Raw genomic sequence first — 20,630 nt, forward strand, 5'->3', positions numbered from 1 at the left:
AAGTGTCTTAAGGGAAGAGTGGTGTCAGTACCAATAATCAAATGATAGAGATATTTTCTTGCAGACATGCTAGCACTGATTTTTGTCTTAACCTCCTTAGTCATAATGAAAGAAATATCCTGAAGTCTGCACAAGGCAATGCCATCAAGTCAATGAATTTCTATGAACAAATTAACTGTTGTACAGTTGTAACCTGTCTCTATTCCCATGCCAGATCACTAATTACCTCCATTTGTTTTCTATAATGGACTTCTATCTCTGTGGAGGTTTTTTTGCCACAAAAATTTGTCTCACTCACAACAACAGAAAGCCTGCATTCAGATTTGTCCGTCCAAGGGCAGTGTTTCCTTTTTCCCATTTTTGTGCTCGTCAGTCATACGAGGCAGCACCCACCACCCAAGCTGCTGCAATCATCTCCTGAACCGAGTGGTTCCTTTGCTCAAAAGCCTAGAGGCAATGCCTGCACTCAGTCACGCCCTTAAAAAATCCAAAAGGATTTTATTGAGCATGATGGGGTCTCAGGTAATATTGGTCTTTAGGGCCCAGGATTTTCACAGGTTGTTTCACTACCTGCTGTATTTCCCAGCCATAGATGCCGTACCACTATATTCAGCTTGTTTCAGTCTCCTCTAGGAACAGGCTGCTTCTCTTTCTCAGCCATTTTCTTGGTCTTTCTAATAAATGCTGGTTTAAAATGCTGCATTTTGAAACACTGACAGGTTTGTAAAGGCAGATACTGGTTCTGCCTTTGAGGACTGGATGAGGCCATGGTGGTGACAGGGGGGAGGCAGCTGAAGGGTTGCAGACCTCTGCCTGGTTCATACAGCTCTAAGTTGTGCAAATCCCAACAAGCCATTTTTCCCTCCCTCTGCACTACAGGCAAAGCCATCTTTCCTCCCTACCTCCCTCTGCTTTTCCTTGTTATTGAAGTGTCATGGAATTTTTCTTTTAAATTAGCTTATAGAAACTCCACCTCCCCTCAAGAGCAAACTGCTACCATCCCCATCACACTAGTGCCATGTCTTCTCTCCAACAAGGAATCGTTTTGTCTGCGTCATTTTGTGAATATACATTTGGCTTATGTTAAAAGTCACGAACTATCACTTGCTGGTATTTTTATTTTCTGTCAAAAGAGAATATATGTCATTAATTGATTTTCTGCCCATTTTTCTGAGGAATTAAATGAGCCTATAACCACACAGTTGCCTAGCAATGCAGACAGCGAACCACAGTACACACACCACTTCTTGGTAAAAAAACAGAAGAGTATTAAGAAAGCAGTGGCAATGACAAGCTCACACACCGTTATGAGTGAAGGTTGATAGCACTGTTTTCAGGAATGAGCTTGGTGCCATTTGGCCCAGGAACATTCATCAGTGAAAGAACACAAGTATCTAATATGCAAGCCACCAGCTTAGTAAGGAACAGTGAGGATACAAGCAGTAATGAGGACACCAAGGTTTACAGCAATGTGTCGGATGTGTTGGTTTCTTATACCTGACATTTACCACTTAGGATGCCAAAGATGTAATCCAGTGACACGCATCAAGGTGTAGGCTTGCCAAAAGCAACCAGGGAACATGTGATCTGCTGAGATCACACTGCTGAAATCAGCTGACTTCTAAACATTAACCTCTATTACAACAATTCAAATTACATGAAGAATGGGGATTTCAAGACACTGTGATTGTGGCTGCAATTGCATCTGAGATGATAGGTGGGTGAGGAGGATTCATCTACCAGTGACTAAAGCTCTGCTGGTAATTCATGATCTATGTATCAGATTTGTAGCACCGGCACATTGGGACTTGTAGTCTAAAGCACGAGGAACATTATTTACTTGGTACCCTAAGTAAAGTAACCTGTGTCTGCATGACAAATCCTCTAAAGGTGTGCAGTTGGGTCAGAATGACAGAATTCAGTCCTTTGAAGAGATGGGGTAAGAAACATCCTCTGGAGCAGGCAGTGGAAGAGCAAAGGAGGGAGAAAAGTTGGTCTGGTACTTGGTAGGATCAAAGAGACAAAAGAGGTTCCTGAAACCTGCAGAGGGCATGAGGACGTTGTGTGGGAGAATATTTCTGTAATTAAAGGGTATTGAGAAATCTGGCTAATTTGGTACTCACACACAGCTGGCTGCATCTGCTTTGGCACACACATGCATGTTGTGCTCAGGGGCATATGCTCAGAGGAGCACATGCTGAGCCCTCCACAGCGATTCAGAAACTCAGCACAAAGATCTCTTAAAATGTGCCACTGGGGGAGAGGAGCTGAGGCTGCTGGCACAAAGCAGCTGTGAAGTTTAAACCTTGCAGTCACCTGAAAAACCTCACTCAAAGGCTTTCAAGGGAAAGACAGTTTCGAGTTGTCTTTAAAGCTCCTGAAGTACTTAAGGCTATAGCTATATTGGTAGGTTATGCTGTGCAGCGGGAACAGACCTGTAGCATGACAAAGATGGAGCTGATATCCACACTGTGCATTTGGGGAGAGGGCTCTGCTTCAGCCGAGTAAACACCCCCGTGGTCCCTCAGCCTGAGCACTGGCTGGCAGCTACATGGTGTGGGGTGCATAAGGGGCACCCCTGGAGAGCACCTTCGAGTTGAGCGTCAGCTGAAGCGAAGGCTCCTTCCCCTGCGGCTTCTCCATTGCATGACCCAGTGAAGTGGGGGCCAGCCACAGGTTAAAAAAAGCACTCCCAGTGCAAACTAAAAAGCTGATGTGGGCATACGCTGTCAGTGTGCTTCTGGACCTGCCCAAACTGCTTACACCCAGCAGGCAGCTACACACCTGCCATCCTCGAGACAACCAGGACACTGGCCCATCTCTCACCTCACCTGCAGGATGCACCTCCAAAGCACTCTCCTAATGTGTTGGAAAGGGATGGCAAAATGATGGTGAGAGGGGGGAAATGAAGAGACATCTGAGGTGCCTTCCCTTCTCCCTCCCTTTCCTCTAAAGAGCACTGAGGTGGGTAGGAGGGACGGTAACCCCTCGCCTTCCTCCGTTGGAGGGAAGTTGAACCCTCATTTGCCACCTGCTTGGCAGATGCTCAGACCATCAAAAGCTGGAGGATACCCTGAGGTGAAGCTCTATTGATGTGTATTACTTTGAACCAATGAATATTTCATTACTGGAGAGAGAAAGAATATGAATCAATAATTCAGGAGTAAGGAAAGGGGAAGGGATGGATTGGAACCACTGCTGGAAGATGTGTTTCACTTTTTGAAACCCTTAAACTCTGCGGTTTCTTCAAAGGCCACCTTAGTTATACACACCTACAATCTTTTCCATAAAGTCTTAAAGCCACTATACTCATCAGTGGAACAATCATCCCTTGCCCCACCACTCTAATCAATGAGCAATGTTTAACACAAGGTTTCAAACCACAAACTTCCTTCTGGAGGTCATCTCTGATCCACTCTTCTTCTGGAGGCAGGGGAAGAGGGAAGTGAGAGAAAGTGGGGTTGGGAAACACCGGAGAGGAAAGAGAAAACCAGAATTAATTGAACAATAAAGTCATAAAGAGGGAGGCAATGTAGTTACGAGCAACAGCAATGACATTTCTGCTCTAATTTCATTTTGAACTGAGCCTTGAAGAAAAAGAGGACATAAAGGATTGAAGAAAAAAAGGAGGTAAAGGATTACTGATACAGAAAAAATAATCCTAGTTTTCCAGTGAAGCAAAACTGGTTGTTCTTCTAAAGCATTAAGCTGAGATCTTAGTTTTCAGCTAGAAGTATCTGGAATTTCTGGAATTTCAAAGGGCTTAGAAGAAACTCATTTTGCCAAACCCCTACCTGTTTGCTTGGAAATACTGGTTCAAACTGTTTATTGCTCAAAAAGAATGTTTTGAAATTGTGGAAATATTTTCTTTCCAAAAGCATACATTTCAAACCAAAATCTTCTGATAAGAGGGTTAGGATGCCTTTATCACACTAAACTTTAGAGATGGTTTTCAAATGTGCAAAATGATGGTATCAAAATGAAACATTTTACCTCACCGCTCTCGGTTTTTTAAATATGGATTGAAGCTATTTCTTTGTATTTCTTAGTTTTGTCCTGACAAATCACACAAAATGTTTTCCCAACCTGCTCTCTCCCTTTGTGGTAAACTGCAAGAAGAGCAACATGCTGTGTTACTTAAAGTGGCAGGACACTGGATTGGCACACATTTTCTTCCATGGACAGTGCCTAAAACATTTATCCTGTCCTACAGGGAGAGAACTTTTTTATTATCTGGGTTTTAAAGACAAAACTTAGTATTGCCCATAGGTACAACCACAGTACCTGCTTTTGCAATTCCTCTGTAAAACTTGCATCACTGTGAGTGCTCATTTGTTCAATAAGAAGCAGAACAAAGGCTGGAATATCTCCCTAGATTTTCTCACACAAAAAAAAAGATGGTCTGAGGTGTATTTATTTTGGTGAATGCAAAAGTACAGGCATAAGTAGGCTAACTTTAAGCTGACAAGGCAGGGTTAGTCATTAAATAATTAAGTTTGCGAATAAAATCCTAAAAACATTTCCATTGACCTCAGTAGTGTTTGGATATCACCCCAGGTGCTTTAGCAGGAGACATATTTCTTTTTACAGTGAAAGAAAAGACAAAGAAAAAAGGACATTAAATAGTTCAATATTTGGCACAGCTGGGATCAAGCCGACACACTCAGACACTAACGTACAGCTTCTTCAAGACTATATTTTATCCACACCTCATGGAAAACCCGGGGCCCTTAGAAGGCAGCAGTGAGCCTGGCCAACTGCAGGATCAGGCCTATCGGGCAGTTCCCTCCATGGCTCTCATGGACGTTTAGGTGTAGGTGGGATTAACACCCACAGGTGATTTTTTTATGCAGCTCTACTCACAAAAAGCAAATTGTTATTTGAGGAGGAATTGATCTCAGCTAATGCTAGGCATCTTTGGCATAGATGCGGGTATAGACCAGGACCTGCATCCAGCCTAGGGCTGATGTGGCCATCTTGGCTGGTCACCTCACATCCCTTTATAAGCAACGGAGAGAAAAAGGCACTTTAAGGGTGCAGCTCACCCGACCCATTTGCAATGCCAGCCAGGCTGAACCACAGCCCGAAGGGCAGTGGCAAATCCTGCTCACAAGAAACCAGCTGTGGGCTCCAGTGCTTAGAGGAATCTTGCCCAGTCTGTCTGAATGGATTGGCATTAAATTAAGAGAACAAGAAAATAAATACACAAAACTTTAAGTGTTTTCTGAGGCTTTCCCAGCTCCTCTAGCATCCTGGGCTGACCAGTCATGGCGCGGCTGCCCTCAAGACTGGGGGAGCTGGTACATCCCAAGGGTCATACCTGCCTCTGTGGCTCACCTGCAGTCATGTGTTTGCTTCTTTTAATGCCTCTTCAGTTAATTTTCTTTGCAGATTCATTCACAGGACTCATAAACATAATGACTGACATCATTTGGCACTACACTGGAGATTTTATGGCTCCTGATATCATCTGTAGAGTCGTTCGCTACTTCCAGGTATAGAAACCTCATGCTCTCCTGTGTGCCCAAGCTTTCATGGCTTTGCATCCCCACAGCAGTAAACCCCAACAAAAATCCTGTGGAGACATTTTTCTAGCATCAGAAGTGTTAAATGCTGAAAGTGTTTGTTTAAAGTTGAAACACTTTTAATTAAAGCATATTAAATCTTAAATTTTGTGGATAAGATAAAGGAAAAAGATCTGGGTGAAAATACAAGGGTTTTTTTCTTTTTTCTTTTTTTTTTAGTAAAAGTTTTCAAATATTCTTATTTCAGTGTTCTTGCTGACATTATTTTCTGCAATAAATGTGTCTCAACTGCTGCCTTATATACCTTCTGCCCCAGGTGGTCCTACTATATGCCTCAACTTACGTCCTCGTGTCACTAAGCATAGACCGGTATCATGCCATAGTTTACCCAATGAAGTTCTTGCAGGGAGGTAGGAGAATTTCTGTACCTTGCTATTGCTATGGATATTATTGGGTATGTTTTAGTTTCAAAATTCTTAACCTTGTTGTCATGAATTATTCATTCCTGCTGTAGCAACATTTGGGCTCCATTACAGTTTTCCAAATGGCAAAGGAGCTGCAGTTTCAAGATTTATTAAGCTGCTCTTAGCCCTCAGCAGTTTTTTTAAGCATTGTTTTAGCAAAGAATGAAATGACATTTTAAAAAGTATAGAGATTTCATTATCTTCCAGCATTTTGAGAAGGTTATTATGGGCAAAAGCTAACCCTCGTACAACTATACTGACTCTAGGAGCTGCAAGAGCTATATTGTCTGTTTATTCACACTAAAAAATAATTGGATAGAGAGTCCAGTATGGAGAATTTATACAACAGTTTGATAGGAGAACTTCAAAAGCTATAGCATATAAGTTTGAATATCTGTTGTTTCTTATAATTTCTTCTAATGGTTATTTTTACAGCACTCAGATATATCCTGGCTGCTTAGCAGTACAATTTAAAGAACATGATTTCTTTCCTACAGAGCCAAAGTGGGACATTAAGTGTGTTGCACGGAGTGAATAAACAGAAATAGCAGGTGGGAAGGAAGGGGAACAGTTACAAGAACCATGAGGGCTGGAAGATGCTGGTTAATCAGATGCAAATATCATTCTTGTTCTGGAGTAATGATGGCTTTTGCCAGCCTGCTCTATTCAGGAGATCAGATTAATGGTCCTTTCTGGCCTTAAAAACCGATGAATCAATCACAGCACACAGGCAGTGGTGCAGCTTTGGCAGATGTTAAGGTCTGAAAACTTCAAATACTTGTGTGAAATTTAACTTCATATTCCCCAGCAGGCAGACGAACTTTTTTCAGAATGGGGAGATTGATCTCAAGGTTTTCTTCAGCAGCCTCTGGGAGGTGCAGCATGCTCTGCAGCTCCTGCCAACGCTGCGCCAGGCTGGGGAGGGCTCATAAACCTGCCAGCTGAGTGAGGCGAGCAGTCAGACAGATCCGCTGGCATTACTTCTTCATACATGGTACAGAAAAAGCAGCACTTGTTAAATTACCGCCTGGTCTTAGTAAAAAAATTGGTGGTTAATCTTTGCAAATCACTTTGAAGTTGAAAAAAACCCCACCAAACCACCTCAAATCTTTATAAAAACGTTTTTCTTTTAACTCGGTCCCATTTCCCATACCTATACCATAAAGTTTTTTCTTTTCTTTTTAAGACTGGAGAAGAGCAGACATCGGACCCGGTTGAGGGGCAGCAGAGCCATCAGCTGGGTGCGGCTCTGGGTGGGGGGAAAAGGCCAAGAGCAGAGATAACACTGACAAAGCCCACCTGCCTCTGGCAAACGCTGGCTACACATTGATGGACGAGCAAAGACCATGTTCAAAGGGAAAAAGTAGGCAGCTGTAAATCCAAAAGAAGGATCTAGAGAGGTATATTTACAATAGCAACTTCCTGGAATATACATAAATATTCAACTTTTCAACTCAGCTATTCCTAGAAGAGGTGTCGTGGCGGGGGGCTTTTGAAATGCCCTCTTCGCTATTCTGCAAACAGAGAACAAAGAGATTTAGAAAACATTGTCACTGGTGATGACACAGTCAAACTTTAAGAACAGTTCTGAGTCAACCTGTGGCAATTTTCTTTCCAAAATGAAACACTCATCCCCCAAAATCCCTCAATCAAGAAACAAAAGAGTTGTTTCTCCTTACCAATTTTAAAAAAATATGTTTCCATGTAGCCTTGAAATATCATTTAGGAAAGAAAAATCAAACATTTTGCTTTGAAAATGTCAAACAATTTCTTTTTTTTAAAATTGTGGTTTAGTTACTAGCCTCAAGTCTTGTTAAAAGTATTTGCAATGAGCTGTATTTTGCATGGCTTCTAAGAAAACAAAGTTCAACAGTTAAATTTTTTATACTTACTTTGCAAATACATAAATGACCACAGAAAGTACAGGATGTGGAAGAATTATACAATCTAAATCCTAACACTTCTACTGTATGAGGCACCTAATTCAATAACCAAAGGGGTCATTAAAAAAAAATAAGTTGTAAAACAAAGATCAAAAAGAAAAGAAACTGAGAAGTTATAGCGGAAGACATTTTATTAATATTTCACCATGTTGAAAAGGTATATGCAAACAGTATACAAACTAAGCAACAGGTGACAATAGAACTGCTTAAGTAAAAGACAAAATCCAAATAGGTGTAAACTGCCCCTTTGCATGGCAAGATGCTAAAGTCCATCAGATCAACAAGATTCTGGAACAGCTCTCTCTCTCTAGATTTAAAACCTAATTTTAAAATGACACTTTATAGAAGGATTGCACAGCATTGCCGTTCATGGTAGTGGGGAGCAAAACCCCTCACAAGAGGTGCCTCCCCGCCACGTGTTGCTAAAAGAAGGTAGATATGCACAAACCCACTGCCGCAGCATACGGGTGGCAGAAGCAGAGCAAAGGGGTTGATGAAAACATCCTTTAGGAGAGTCAGTGCCAGAGCTCGCAACTGAGATTCCCGCTCCAACCCTGCGTGTTAGTCTTGACCACCCCAATATGAAAAACTCTCCATTTAAAGAGCAATATTGTTTTTAAAGGAAAATACTGAGACTAGCTGAACAGAATATCATATTTCAAAAGCTGTTATTTATTTGATTCCATTTATAATTGATATAGTTCTAGTTATATGATTTCCTGCATTTAGAGCGTATTAGAGCATTTACAAAAAAACAACATAAAAAACCCTGCTTGTGAGGCAGCCAATTACTATTAGTCTGATAAAACAAAAATCTACTTATCTAGATGTTTTCAGTGCCCTGTAAAGCCTTTTAGACTCACAAGGTCATATTCTACTGAACACGAGGGACATCTAAAAACAAGAATAAATGAACATCGCAGGTAATGTTTTATAAAACATAAAGATAAAATACCAGCCTTGCCCAACCCAAATTGCCCACTTCTCTTCAAGTTAAGGATGGCACTACACAGTACAAAAAATAAAGTATATTACCCAAGTATGATCTTTGCCCCTTAGAAATAGGCAGGTGGGCCCCACTGAGGCTTGTATGTATGTAATTTAAGTAGCTAGCCCGCAGTCGAAAAACCCTTTCTGTCAGGAAATATTTTGTGAAACTTACTCTTAATATGCCTTTCGCTAAGTTTATTCTGCTATGCTTTGGGAAACTTTACAGTTCTCCTTTGCTTGTGCAATATTTATAGACTTAATCTAACCCTCTGACATAGATGTCAGCAGAGTTCCCTCAAGTCCTAGATTAGCAAGACTGTATTTTGCTGAATGTGGGTAGCATTTAAAAATGAGCAGGATAAGTGAATGTTTGCAACTGATGTTTTATAAAGCATAAAATTACTTTTTGAATGTTTCTCCCACACGCTTTCGTATTGCTCTTTGAGCTTCAAGGAGGAAATACATTCTTCTTGATATGCATAATTTAAAGTCATTTTCTATTCCACACACAACCTCTGGTATTTTGTAGGACAATAAAGTATTTCAGCACCAAAGCTTCCAGATCAAAAAATTTGTCCCCATCTGTTCCTCTCGCAATCTGACTCAGGAGGAATAACTGCTGCTGAGAATCACTGGTACTCCACAGATCAGTCCTTTTTCCCCACACTTTTCAGCTAGAGCTACCTGGATTTCAGCTAGAAGATGCAGATTTGTGAAAACAAAAGCCTTGAGTCTGTTTGCTCCAAGCCACTGATTTTCACAAAATCCCATGGGTGCCACCAGTCATCATCTAATTTCCCACCAGTTTTCCCCACTCAGCAGCGGAGGAGGCCAGAAGTCAAGTGGAAGCAGTAGCCCAAACCTGACAAGTGTTTTGGAATCCTTCAGCTCCTGGACCATGAGGTCCATCAGGATCTCCTAGTCAATGTCTGTTGTGGCAGAAAAAACAGGGCTGAGCACATGAGCACCAACATCTGCCCTGTCTCGTGGTTAGCAGTCCACCCTTGCCATGGCTTGGGCATGTGCCCATCAACAGGAGCTGGGTTTGGTCTCCACCATGATGCAGAGAACTGCAGGAGATGCCTGGGCTCTCCAGGACCACATTTCTTTGGGGCAGTAAAATTGCAGCTGGAGTCAAAGGCAGCTGGTTGTGCAGTTTTGTTCTGACCCTGAACTGAGGCATTTTCTCTTCCCCAATAGGAAATGTTCTGTGAGCTTTCTCACTTCAAGGGGCATCAAAATGTTTCATTTCCATTCCAAGGAGGACATTTCCCCAGCCAGTACATCCAGTATGCTCCAACCTAGTTTATGTTTTAAGTAACCCTTCCCAGCCTCAGCCTTCCTCTGTTATCTGTAGCACAAGGGCTCCTTCTTCTTTTCTGTCTCTGTGTCCTCCTACTGACAGCCGCTTTGCTGTGCCAGGGTAAGAGTGTGCAGCTGAGCCGGCCTGCAGTCCTTTGCATTCATTTGTGATGTTCTCTTGGTGGCATAGAGGAATCATTACATCTCATGTTTCTGACTTGCTGACCCTGACCAGTGCCTTTCTCATAGTGTTTCAGATTCAATGGGCCCTTAGCATCTTTAAATAAAACATGTAAAATACAAGCCCATAACAACATGACTTTTTATCATGAGAAAGAGATGAAATCCCCATTTTCCTTTACAGTCTTTTCAGCATCAGCCAGCTGCAGTCCCAAATTCCCTTTCTTCACCTGGTTTCCTCCTCCTCCCTGCCTTTCTATCAGTACCACTACAAGGGACCAGTCGCACCAGCACCCCCATTAATATTAACACTGTCTGTTTGACTCTGTTGCACAGAAAGACAGGCGAAAGTTCTTATTGGAGTGGCCTGGAGCCTCTCCTTCCTGTTTTCCATACCGACTCTGATTATTTTTGGGAAACGGCAGCTCTCCAATGGGGAAATGCAGTGCTGGGCTCTGTGGCCTGATGATTCCTACTGGATACCCTACATGACGGTGGTGGCTTTCCTGGTGTACTTCATTCCTCTGATCATTATCAGGTAAGCCTGAACCGCAGCCAGCAAGCATGTGCTGAAAGCTGTCAAGTGTGCAATCAGCTTAATGCTTTAATTTCTACTCATTCATTACAATTTCATTTTCACAACTGCCTTACAGCTGCTGCAGTTTTTAATCACATAATGCATGTGTTGCTCTACTTGCCCTGGGGGTTCTCCACGAGGTATTAATGGCCAGAAACATTTTTTCTGAAGAAAGCACTGGATCTGTAAGTGCATCCACTTATCTCCACAGCTTCAGGCTTGAAATATATCTTTATAAATCCAGTATGAATGTCTAGCTATTATGACAGAACATAATTTTAATAAAAGAACAGGAAACCACACTTAACACTAATTAAACTGAAATTAACTTAAAGTGCTCTCAAGCTTCATAGTACTAGAAAAATGTTTCTTCACCAACATCGGAAAGAAATCTCCAAGCACTTGAAGCTGCCAACCACTCCTAAAATATGAGCAAATAAAATTCTTCCTATTTTGTAATGTGAAACCTGAGCTGCAAATATTAGAGACTGATTTGCTCAAAATCACAAAGACAATCTGCAGCAGAATCTATTTTAAACTGAGGTTAACCAATATCCCAGACTGTGCTTAGTGACCAGTGAATTTTATTACCTCCCTCTGGGATGCTGCCATTAGCTGCTGTTAAACAAAAATTATCTAGCCATGAGGAGCTACCAATGCAAAGGAGCAGTCAAAAACTGATGTTGAAGGGGAGTGAGGCTTCTTAACTGCCTTGAAAGGCTGCCAGTGGCAGTAATTTGTTCTCCAAGGCCTTTCCTTTCTTTTCCTTTTCAGTAGCAAGATTATAACAGGATTTCTTAGTGTCCATCTCTTCTTCTTAGTGGCAAAGAAAACTTGCTGGGACTCCTTTTGCCCCACCCCTAATTTGGTGACATGATATTTGGACCATGAAAGAGGAGCTATGTTTTCATGTCCCTTGGACATCTTTCTTGGTCCATCTGCTTTTGCAGCAGGTGATGAGCTGTGAGACTCTGCTGGCTTCCCGCTCATTAGCATCTCAGGTCAGAGCAGGGCAGGGGGGGTGGGGTGGGGCTGGTCTTTTCTAGATGATGACAAGACTGGCTAAGTAAGCTAAACAGTAAAGACCGTGCCATGGGTTTAGTTCCTTTCCAGTTGAGTTGTGCATTGAAGTTTCTTACTCTTTAATCACGGAGATTAAGTTCTGCAGCTTCTAATGGAAACAAGTTTATCTCTGATAGAATCAAAACCGTGTGGTGCTTGAACTCATCTAGCTGACTTTTTGATACGGATTCAACATTGACCAGTGTTGCTCCCTAGAAAGAAGGGACAATTTTTATACTTTGCTCATAACACATCAGTTTGCTAAACCTTCCATTTTTGTGCCAGATTGCACAAATGTAACAAACAAAATCATGAAAAGTTCTCCTTAAAGAAAGGAAATGATAGCAATAGGGAAAAACTACTCCCAGATTGTCCAATTGCTCTTCCTTCCTAGACAGGATCATTTATGTTTGTATGTTTTCCTGTCTCGTAAAACCAGCTTAGTTTTAAATGAACCAAAAAATATTCTTGGGAATATGTAAATAAAAATGTGGGTGGATCTGCAGCCCAGCACTAGCAGCAAAAGGAATAAATACACACAGAAGAGACAAAAAGTAATTTAACTGTGAAAAGAAATGGCACTAGAAAACTTTGAGGTTGGCTGTTACTGTGAGAGGAGTTTTGTTCTGAATTTTCTCAAGTATCTAGCAATCAGGAAATATTAGTCAGCATCTTCAGTGTTTTAGGAAAAAGGCCCATAGCCTATCCAGTTACCAGTCATTCCACAGGTGTGTGAAACATCTCTTTCACATTCAAACTTACAGATTCGCATGCTTTCTGCTACAGATCAGCCACTCCTTTTTACATGGCATATATACTCGTTTGGCAAGAAAAGGCAAGCTACAGAGCAACAAATTTTTCAGAGCTGCTGACTTTATGCTCCCCTCCTCCCTGCCAAAGGAAGATATTCAAACCAGATCAGGTCTATGACTTGCTTTACAGTAAATTCCCAGAGGCAAGAAGGTGATGAAGACATGAGGGGAAAGGGAAAGGCAGTGAAACTGGAATTTCATGAGATTGCCCTGACAGCTGAGACATGAATAAAGCATTCTAATTTTTTTGCAGCTTTAACCTTGACTTTCACACGAGAAGTTTATGGCAAGACAGGAACTTAAAACACTGACCTTGCAGCCATGGGGCAGAGCGGTGCCTGTTGCCTGCCCAAACACATTCCTGGTTTCAGTGTACACTAACACAAATGCTCCCACGTCCTTGCCAGCAGAAGTCATGTTTTTGACAGGTCCTAAGTGATGTCCGGTACTGGGAGGAAGGAAAGGGGGTGGCGCAGGGAAGGATTTTTTTGTGCCCATTTATTTTTAGTTGTCAGTGATACTATTTTCTTCAGAGTAGAGAGGATTGTCTAAAATCACATAAAAACAGGATTACCATCAGGGCAAGGTCAGCAGAGACATTATGAACAAATGCCATGCAGTTTGGAAAGAAATGGCTATTTTCTTAGAATATTTTTTTCAAGTTTCAAGCATACAACTGAAGGCTGCAATTTCCCAGCTGATGCATCTCTAAAACATCTGTCAACATAGCCTCAAGGTGTGACATTTATTTCTTTAAAATTTCTTGGCAGTCCCAGAGTTTAAAGCTAATCTGCCTGATGTGGCTGCAGAAATAAGTACTCTGGTAAGCAGTTTGCAGCTAAAGAATGGCAGGAATGGCTGTGAACATCTGCAGGGACTCAATTTCTCTGCAAAAGTTTTTTCCCATCGAATACTTTCAGATGCACAGTGGGTTTGATGGCAAATGAGACGCTGTTTTATAAGGGTGAGTGAGGGAGATCACATACATTGTAGTTGTGTGTTACTCTGTCAAAAGATCAATTATAAGAATTAAAGGTGTTATTTAGTAAATGAAGGAAGGCATTTTGTGATTTTTTTTAATTTAATGGCCTTTAGCTGAAGATGTTATTAAAAAAAGGCCGTGACATAATGATGGAGAGACTATCCATACATGTGCAACTGAAAAGTCAAGAATCAGTATCTAAGAATCCACAAATATGAATAAACCAGAAGCCAAGGCACAGGCCGCACTTAGTGAGGAAGTGAGGCAGGGTGCACATAGAAGAAGAATAAGACCTTTTCCACAATAATTCATTTTGTTTGCGCAGCTACTTTATTTTCTCTGCCGAAGCACTCTGATTTAGCTGCACGGCAGGTGCCTGACGCAATGTGGGACACTGGCTGGTGGAGTTAATTCTTAATTAGTTCTGCTGCCTGAATCTGCTGAAAACCTAACCTCTGGAGCAAAGCAGTTCACTGATGACAGCACTTTTTCTGGCACATTTCATCCAAAGTGCATACGAAGGATAAAATTTTATTTTTCAGGTGCAGGACTTAATTCCACACTAGATATGCTGCTTTGGCTGAGCAGTTTTCACTTGCTACAGTCCAGGTACCATAATCTTTTAAGTTTCTCTCATCCATCCCTCAGCTCTCTCAGCAGAGCTGATTTCACATGTTCCTGACACAGCCTTCAACTAACTCACAGGAGTTGTGTTATTCATAACACTGCAGCCCATGGAATGAATTATTTAGCTGATAACCTTATGCTCAGTCTGGAAAACATTTCCACGGGTGAGCTAATCCCCCAGACACAGTGTGAGCAAACCCTATAGATTCCAAGCCAAAACACAAACCATAAGAAAAGAAGAATCTGCCCCTTCTTTTTTAACATATATATGTAAAAATGCAATTTATGAACAAAACTACAACAGCCCTGAAAGATTTAAATACTAGGGAGGTCTGTTCCCACCACTTCTTCACAACTGGAGAATCAGCAATCAGTTATCAAACAGCCTGTGGTTTTGTGGTGAGTTTTTTATCTGATTATAATACAAACGAACAAGACCTGAATAATGAAAAGAGAATGAAAAGCTGTGATTAGATTTTTAACCCAAGAGTGTGGTTATCTTTGAGAGCTGAGAAAGGGGAAGAATATTTGTTTTCATGTAAAAGCTCTCCTCCTCCCCCCTATCTTAGTGTTGGGCAGGGAGAGCCACTGAGCCTGCATCAGGTCCTTCTTTACAGCACTCAAAAATTTGGCCTGTTCTTCCCTCTTATTTGGACAAATCTACCACTTTTTCTGCAGTTGATATTGTCAACCTACCAAACCCCAGAAAATTCAGAAAACTGAGTTAGGCAACCTGTGGTAATAAGTTCTCCTCTATTCTGGTACAGGTGTCATCAGCTATAACCAAAGCTTTTTCCCCTACACCAAGATATGCCAAGCAAAGCTCAAAAGGTATCTGTGATAGTTGAATACATCTGGGGCTTGCTGAAGAGAGCTTAAATATGGGTCAAATTAATATTACAGACTACTTACCTGCAAATATTTGCACCAGGGCCCCTCAGGTCCTGTGGTAGGGAGACAGGAGAGCTACTGGGTTTCCGTTCTGTATCACTACTCTGTGCCAAACCATAATTATATTCTGGCACTTGAGTATTCAGAAATTCAGTCTTTTTAGCTGTTATTCAAGATTGCCAAATATTTTTTTTTATATTTTAACCTGATAAATGCAATACATAGGCATTTATCTAATATAATTCCAAATTCAGGTTAAAAAAATTTGCAAAAGTTCCTCTTGAAGCATAGAGGAAACTATATCCATCTGCTGTTTAAAATCAAAACTCCAAAGAGAATATTTGCTTTGGAGCAGCAGAAAAATAATTAGAAGAGAAAAAACAGAATCAGCTAAAAGGAAAAATATGGAACTAAAGCCAAGACATTGCAATGAAATAAAAAATAGATTAAATAAAAGGTATTTGTCTGAATTAAATCAAATAAAGGGAATAGAAATACGATTAATAAAAATACCAAAGGTCATTTTCTGAGCTTGATTCAGCAAGCACAATCATTTTTCCTTCAATTTCCATTTCTAAATAAAAAAGCCTAGATCTTGCACATATGTTCTAATATCTGCTTGTCTATTCACTCACCCATTACACATGCCTACAATGGTTTGTTCAGATGAAGTTACAGGTGTCTTTTGTCTTTGGATAAATAGTGCTGTAAATTAGCTACCATAAAACGTAATGCAGCTGCTTCACTTTGCACAAATGAAGTACAAGGAACAATAGGCAATGCTGGATGATAAAGACAAGTAATTAGCAGGGAGCTTAAGTGTACTTTTTGCCAGGGTAAAGGCTCATTTCACTAGTAAATACTGAGGCTGAGTGGGATGCTATCATAAGGCAATCATTTATTTGAAAAAAAATAAAATCTGTGTTTAAAGAGTGGGCAGATCAATAACTCTTATAATTGTTAATATCAATACCAGAAGACATTTTATTTTCCAAACCAAAAGCCATCTATGAATTAAAAATAAAGATGGAGTGGGACTATTCATGGTAGCATTTGTATGACTAACTATAAGTTAGTTATTTACATGGACAAAGTATGCTGTAATTACCAACAGCGCCATATTAAACAACACCATTAACTAATAACATGCTACAATGAACATGCATCTTAGTCCTTCAGAATTTGGATCAAGCTAAATTGCTTTTGCAGGTGCAATGAATGTCATTTGCTGAGAATAGTCTGCACATATTCTTGTATTTTCCTGCCACCTCTCCAGATATGCATTTTATCAGGGCTAGAAAAATCACTGCATTTTCAGGTCAACAGCACGTCCTTTCTATCCTGTGGTCTTCAAAGCCTGAGCAACTCCTTCTCAAAAAGGCTTGGATTATTTTTCCATCTGGGTTTGACTACTCCACCTGAGCTCTTTCCTCCCTTTCTTTAGTCTCTTACCTTCAAATAATGGCCCACAACAACTTATATAATATTTTAATATCATAGTATGCATGAAAATGACTACAGCACTTATTTATATAGCCCCCAAGAATCCCCAGTGAGGGTTGGAAGGCCAGCGTACTACACAAAGAAACCTGACATCTGGACCTAACAAACTATACTTTGTATCTCCCGGTGCTTTCAGTGGAGACAAGAGCAAACAGCATGCAGGCATATTACACGTGTTGGAAAATAAGGTTTGTGGCAATGATAGGCTTGCCATGCATGTGTGTATGGTGTGCTCTTACATCTTGGCAATGAAGGTGGCGTAGCTTGATGTTGAGAGGAAGGAAAGAGATTACGATATGGTCAGAATTGTGCAGACCATTGCCAAACACCTTCCTATCCATCTGAATACCAGTTGTTGTCTGTCCCCTTCTACTCTTTGCTCACCTGCCACTTTATTTTCTATCAAGTGGGAATTTCTTCCCACCCTTTGAGATGTCACCAACCATGGCATCCTCCTCTAGCTGCCTCTTACAGAAAGAAAGAAGCTAGAAATGCATTCTGAAAACAACCTGCTTTTCCCTTGTAAGAAAATTACAGCTTCTGTTGCATAAGTGCTTTCTTTTTACTGTTGTGGCTTTGAAACACACATGCAGGTGCCTTTTATGATCTTAAGCTTTGGGTGACACATTTCTGGAAAATCCAGTTTGTTACCTCCATGCCAGCATAGCTGGGGAAAAAAAAAGATTAGACAGTAATAAGATCTGGAGTCCCAGAGAGAGAAAGGCATAAAGGCATAACTGTCGTTGGCAAAATCGTTGCTAGGAAGTGTACCTAGCATGACAAGTGACTCCTCTTTCCTGATGCCCACCCTGAGCAGCTTTACACCACCTCTGGTCCCCTCCTGGTAAGGAAGGCTCTAGTGGATCCAGCTATAAAGAAAAGAAAGAAAGATGAACAGAGGCAAAAACACCAGTACAAATCCATTATGTTGGCAGCACTTTAGAAGCCACTGGATTAAACCAGGAATTAAACTTTCCCCTGGACTTCTAAAAATTCAGGATTCAAATGAAACAGCATGTAATCTCATACATGAAATGCCAAAAGAAGACGACAGCTGCTATAACTGCATCTGGTGAAAGGGATGGTCTTACCAGACTCTGCAGCTGAGAGGGCAGGATTTCTGGGGTCAGAGGGAGAGCAAATGAGGAGCCTGACTTCGTAATTCAATCCTTGTGGAAGTTGGCTGGAAGCAAGGAGTCTGAGTATTTTGACTACAGAGTTAGGTTCCTTTGTCCTGATGCTTAGGCAACTCAGAACTTGTCCTGCTAGACACATGCAGGTCTGCATCAGAGGGGATATTGTTTCAACTGCAAATAAAAAGCTCAGACTAGGAGAAAATAGAAACAGGATTTTTAGGAGCTGGCTGGAAAATTTCTTGAGATGACAACAATTATCATTCTTATTCATTGGAACAATCAAAGGAGGAATGATACATGAATTTTCCACCATTGTCAGTACAAAGTACAAAGGAATTCTCAAGTGCACCAGCTGATATACAAACAGGTTCTTGAAAAGCCAGGATATAAAAGCAAAATGTTCAAGTCAGCTGGGAGCCATGCTGGACCTTTGAAGGGATTAAGGAGGGCAAGCTGGAGTCCACAGCAGATGCATGCAAAACCTTCACTGGGCAAATATGCTACTGCTCTGCTCCACAGCCCAGACTTTCCAGCTCTCACCTATTGAGTCTGGAAACCAGATGGTTCAAACTTCCACAGAAAGGAAACCTCCAAGGCACACAAATACTGCCTTTGCAAGCATGTCTAGGAATTGAGGGTGCTCTAGGAAAGGCTTGTGTATCAGTCTGAAAGCTCTAATAAGAACAATGTTTCTTCTGGTAACAAAAATAAACCACATGATAGTAAGACATATTTTTGTCTCTGTAAAACACCCTGAAATACTCTCCTTAGCTGCACCTTTTTCACAGAGTCACCACTGAGGTTTATGGCAATTAATGGTCAGGCTGCCCCAAGTCCCCCAAAACACTGCAGTGTATTGCAAACAGCACATCGTGACTTCTGTTACAATGCTTGGTTTTTACATCAGGAAAACATGGCAACCCGAGTGCATTAGCTGAAATATTTTTAAATTATTTTTGTCTTCCTTAGCAGACAAAAAGGAAAACACCGGTCAAAAGTATGCTGTTGCTTAGTGATTTTAGCTGCATGTTATGCATGCTTGCAGGAGAAAAGGCAGACAGAGCAAGGCCTTGTATAATTTTTTATGTAAACTGCTGAAAAGGTAACATCCTCATTCAGGATAGGGTTTCAAACAGCTCTTCAGCTTGAAGGAATTATTTTTACCTAATATATTAAATAAATAGAATTCCAGATTTGTTATTGCCTAGGGAAAGGTCATAACTATCCAAAGTTACTGTGGACTAGGGCACTTTTCATCTTTCTTGTTAAAAGTATATGTATATTCCTCTCTAAATATGCAAATTGTGGTGGACTTGGTTTTGAATCATTTAACTCTCCCCATCTACCTAATACTTCTGTCCCCCTCAGTTTCAGTCCCAGGACCTTGAGACCCAAAAGTGAACACCATGGTACTTAACTGCATTTCTCATGGATCTTGCCCCTGTCGACATCCCCAGGGTACCATTTTATTTGTCAGCTTCATACTCACAAAGTAACACCAAACCAGCAGTGGACACACAGCCAAAACAGGTCCGTTGCCTTGCTTCCCCCATTTCAGGGCTAGTGTCCTTCTTGCAGCTCCCAAGCCCACAAGCACAACCCTGTGCAGGGATGAGGTGCGTCCTGCCTGAGGCTGGTACCCAGGCAGATCTGGCCTCAGTTAGCTCAAAATCCCCAGTGAAATCTTGCCTGCGACATCTTGGCCAAGACATTGCATTCCTCTGCACCTCAGATTTGACATCTGCAAAGCCAGGACAATGATAATGGCTTCCATGGTGAAAACTCTTCAGATATACTTCTGAAAAGTACTATGGGAGAGTCATATTTTCTTTATTATTCTTGTCATCATTATTATTATTATTATTCCTATGAAGTCCTGTCATCTCTATGAGCTCCTTACACATAGATAAGTATATTCATAGAGCGCGAATGACTGGGATGTCAGTTAAATTTACTGTGCCTCATAATATCAATGACTCCTTCCCTTCTGTAGCGTCATATATTCAATTGTGATTCAAACCATCTGGATGAAGAGCAAAGCTCAGGCTGTCATCATATCCAGCTGCCCTGGTGAGTCTCAGCACACACATGTCTCCAGCCTCATGATTCAAAGCCACCCGGCTCCCCCAAATCCCAAAATGCCTGGTCATGCAGTGTCACATTGGGCCCCCATCACTGCAGTGGGAATAGGGTTTCTGTAATTGCTCATTCATAACTCTTTTCTACATTTTTTACTTTATTTTCTTTGACACTAAATCCCCTTTAGAGAAATGATAGAGAACATCTACAAGAAAAGAATTAAAAGGTAAAGAATCCTTATTCTAGAACTTAGAAACCCTATTCCTAGAACATTGCCCATTTCCAGAATAAATTTTTCTAGCAGATACCTATGTAAGTCTTTTGCTGTGCTTTCATATGACCTTACAAGTCCAGTGTTGGTCAAGATCAGAAATTCCTGGCTATGGAAAGCCATAAAATGAGCTGAGCTTTCCACCCCAAGACCATAAACTTTTTTGGACCATTCTGATTGATTTTGGCAAAGAATCTGAGCACAAATCATTTCAAGATCCTCACTTGTCAGCTGCCTTCCCTATTAGTTATGACGAAAGGTATGTTCATTTACTGTAATATGTTTT

At 41.1% G+C, this 20,630-nt stretch overlaps 1 protein-coding gene across 1 annotated transcript in view; it reads left to right on the forward strand.

Annotated features, from left to right (window-relative positions):
* Window positions 1-20,630, forward strand: part of NPSR1 (neuropeptide S receptor 1) — a 62,236-nt gene that overhangs the window by 36,228 nt on the left and 5,378 nt on the right. Inside the window, exons 3-6 of the mRNA XM_069809275.1 lie at window positions 5,392-5,495; window positions 5,842-5,935; window positions 10,741-10,942; window positions 19,988-20,064. Coding sequence (XP_069665376.1) covers window positions 5,392-5,495; window positions 5,842-5,935; window positions 10,741-10,942; window positions 19,988-20,064 — 477 coding nt within the window. The remainder of the gene's footprint in view (window positions 1-5,391; window positions 5,496-5,841; window positions 5,936-10,740; window positions 10,943-19,987; window positions 20,065-20,630) is intronic.

Source organism: Haliaeetus albicilla, chromosome 2 (genome assembly GCF_947461875.1).
Source record: "Haliaeetus albicilla chromosome 2, bHalAlb1.1, whole genome shotgun sequence".
Classification (NCBI taxonomy): Eukaryota; Metazoa; Chordata; class Aves; order Accipitriformes; family Accipitridae; genus Haliaeetus; species Haliaeetus albicilla.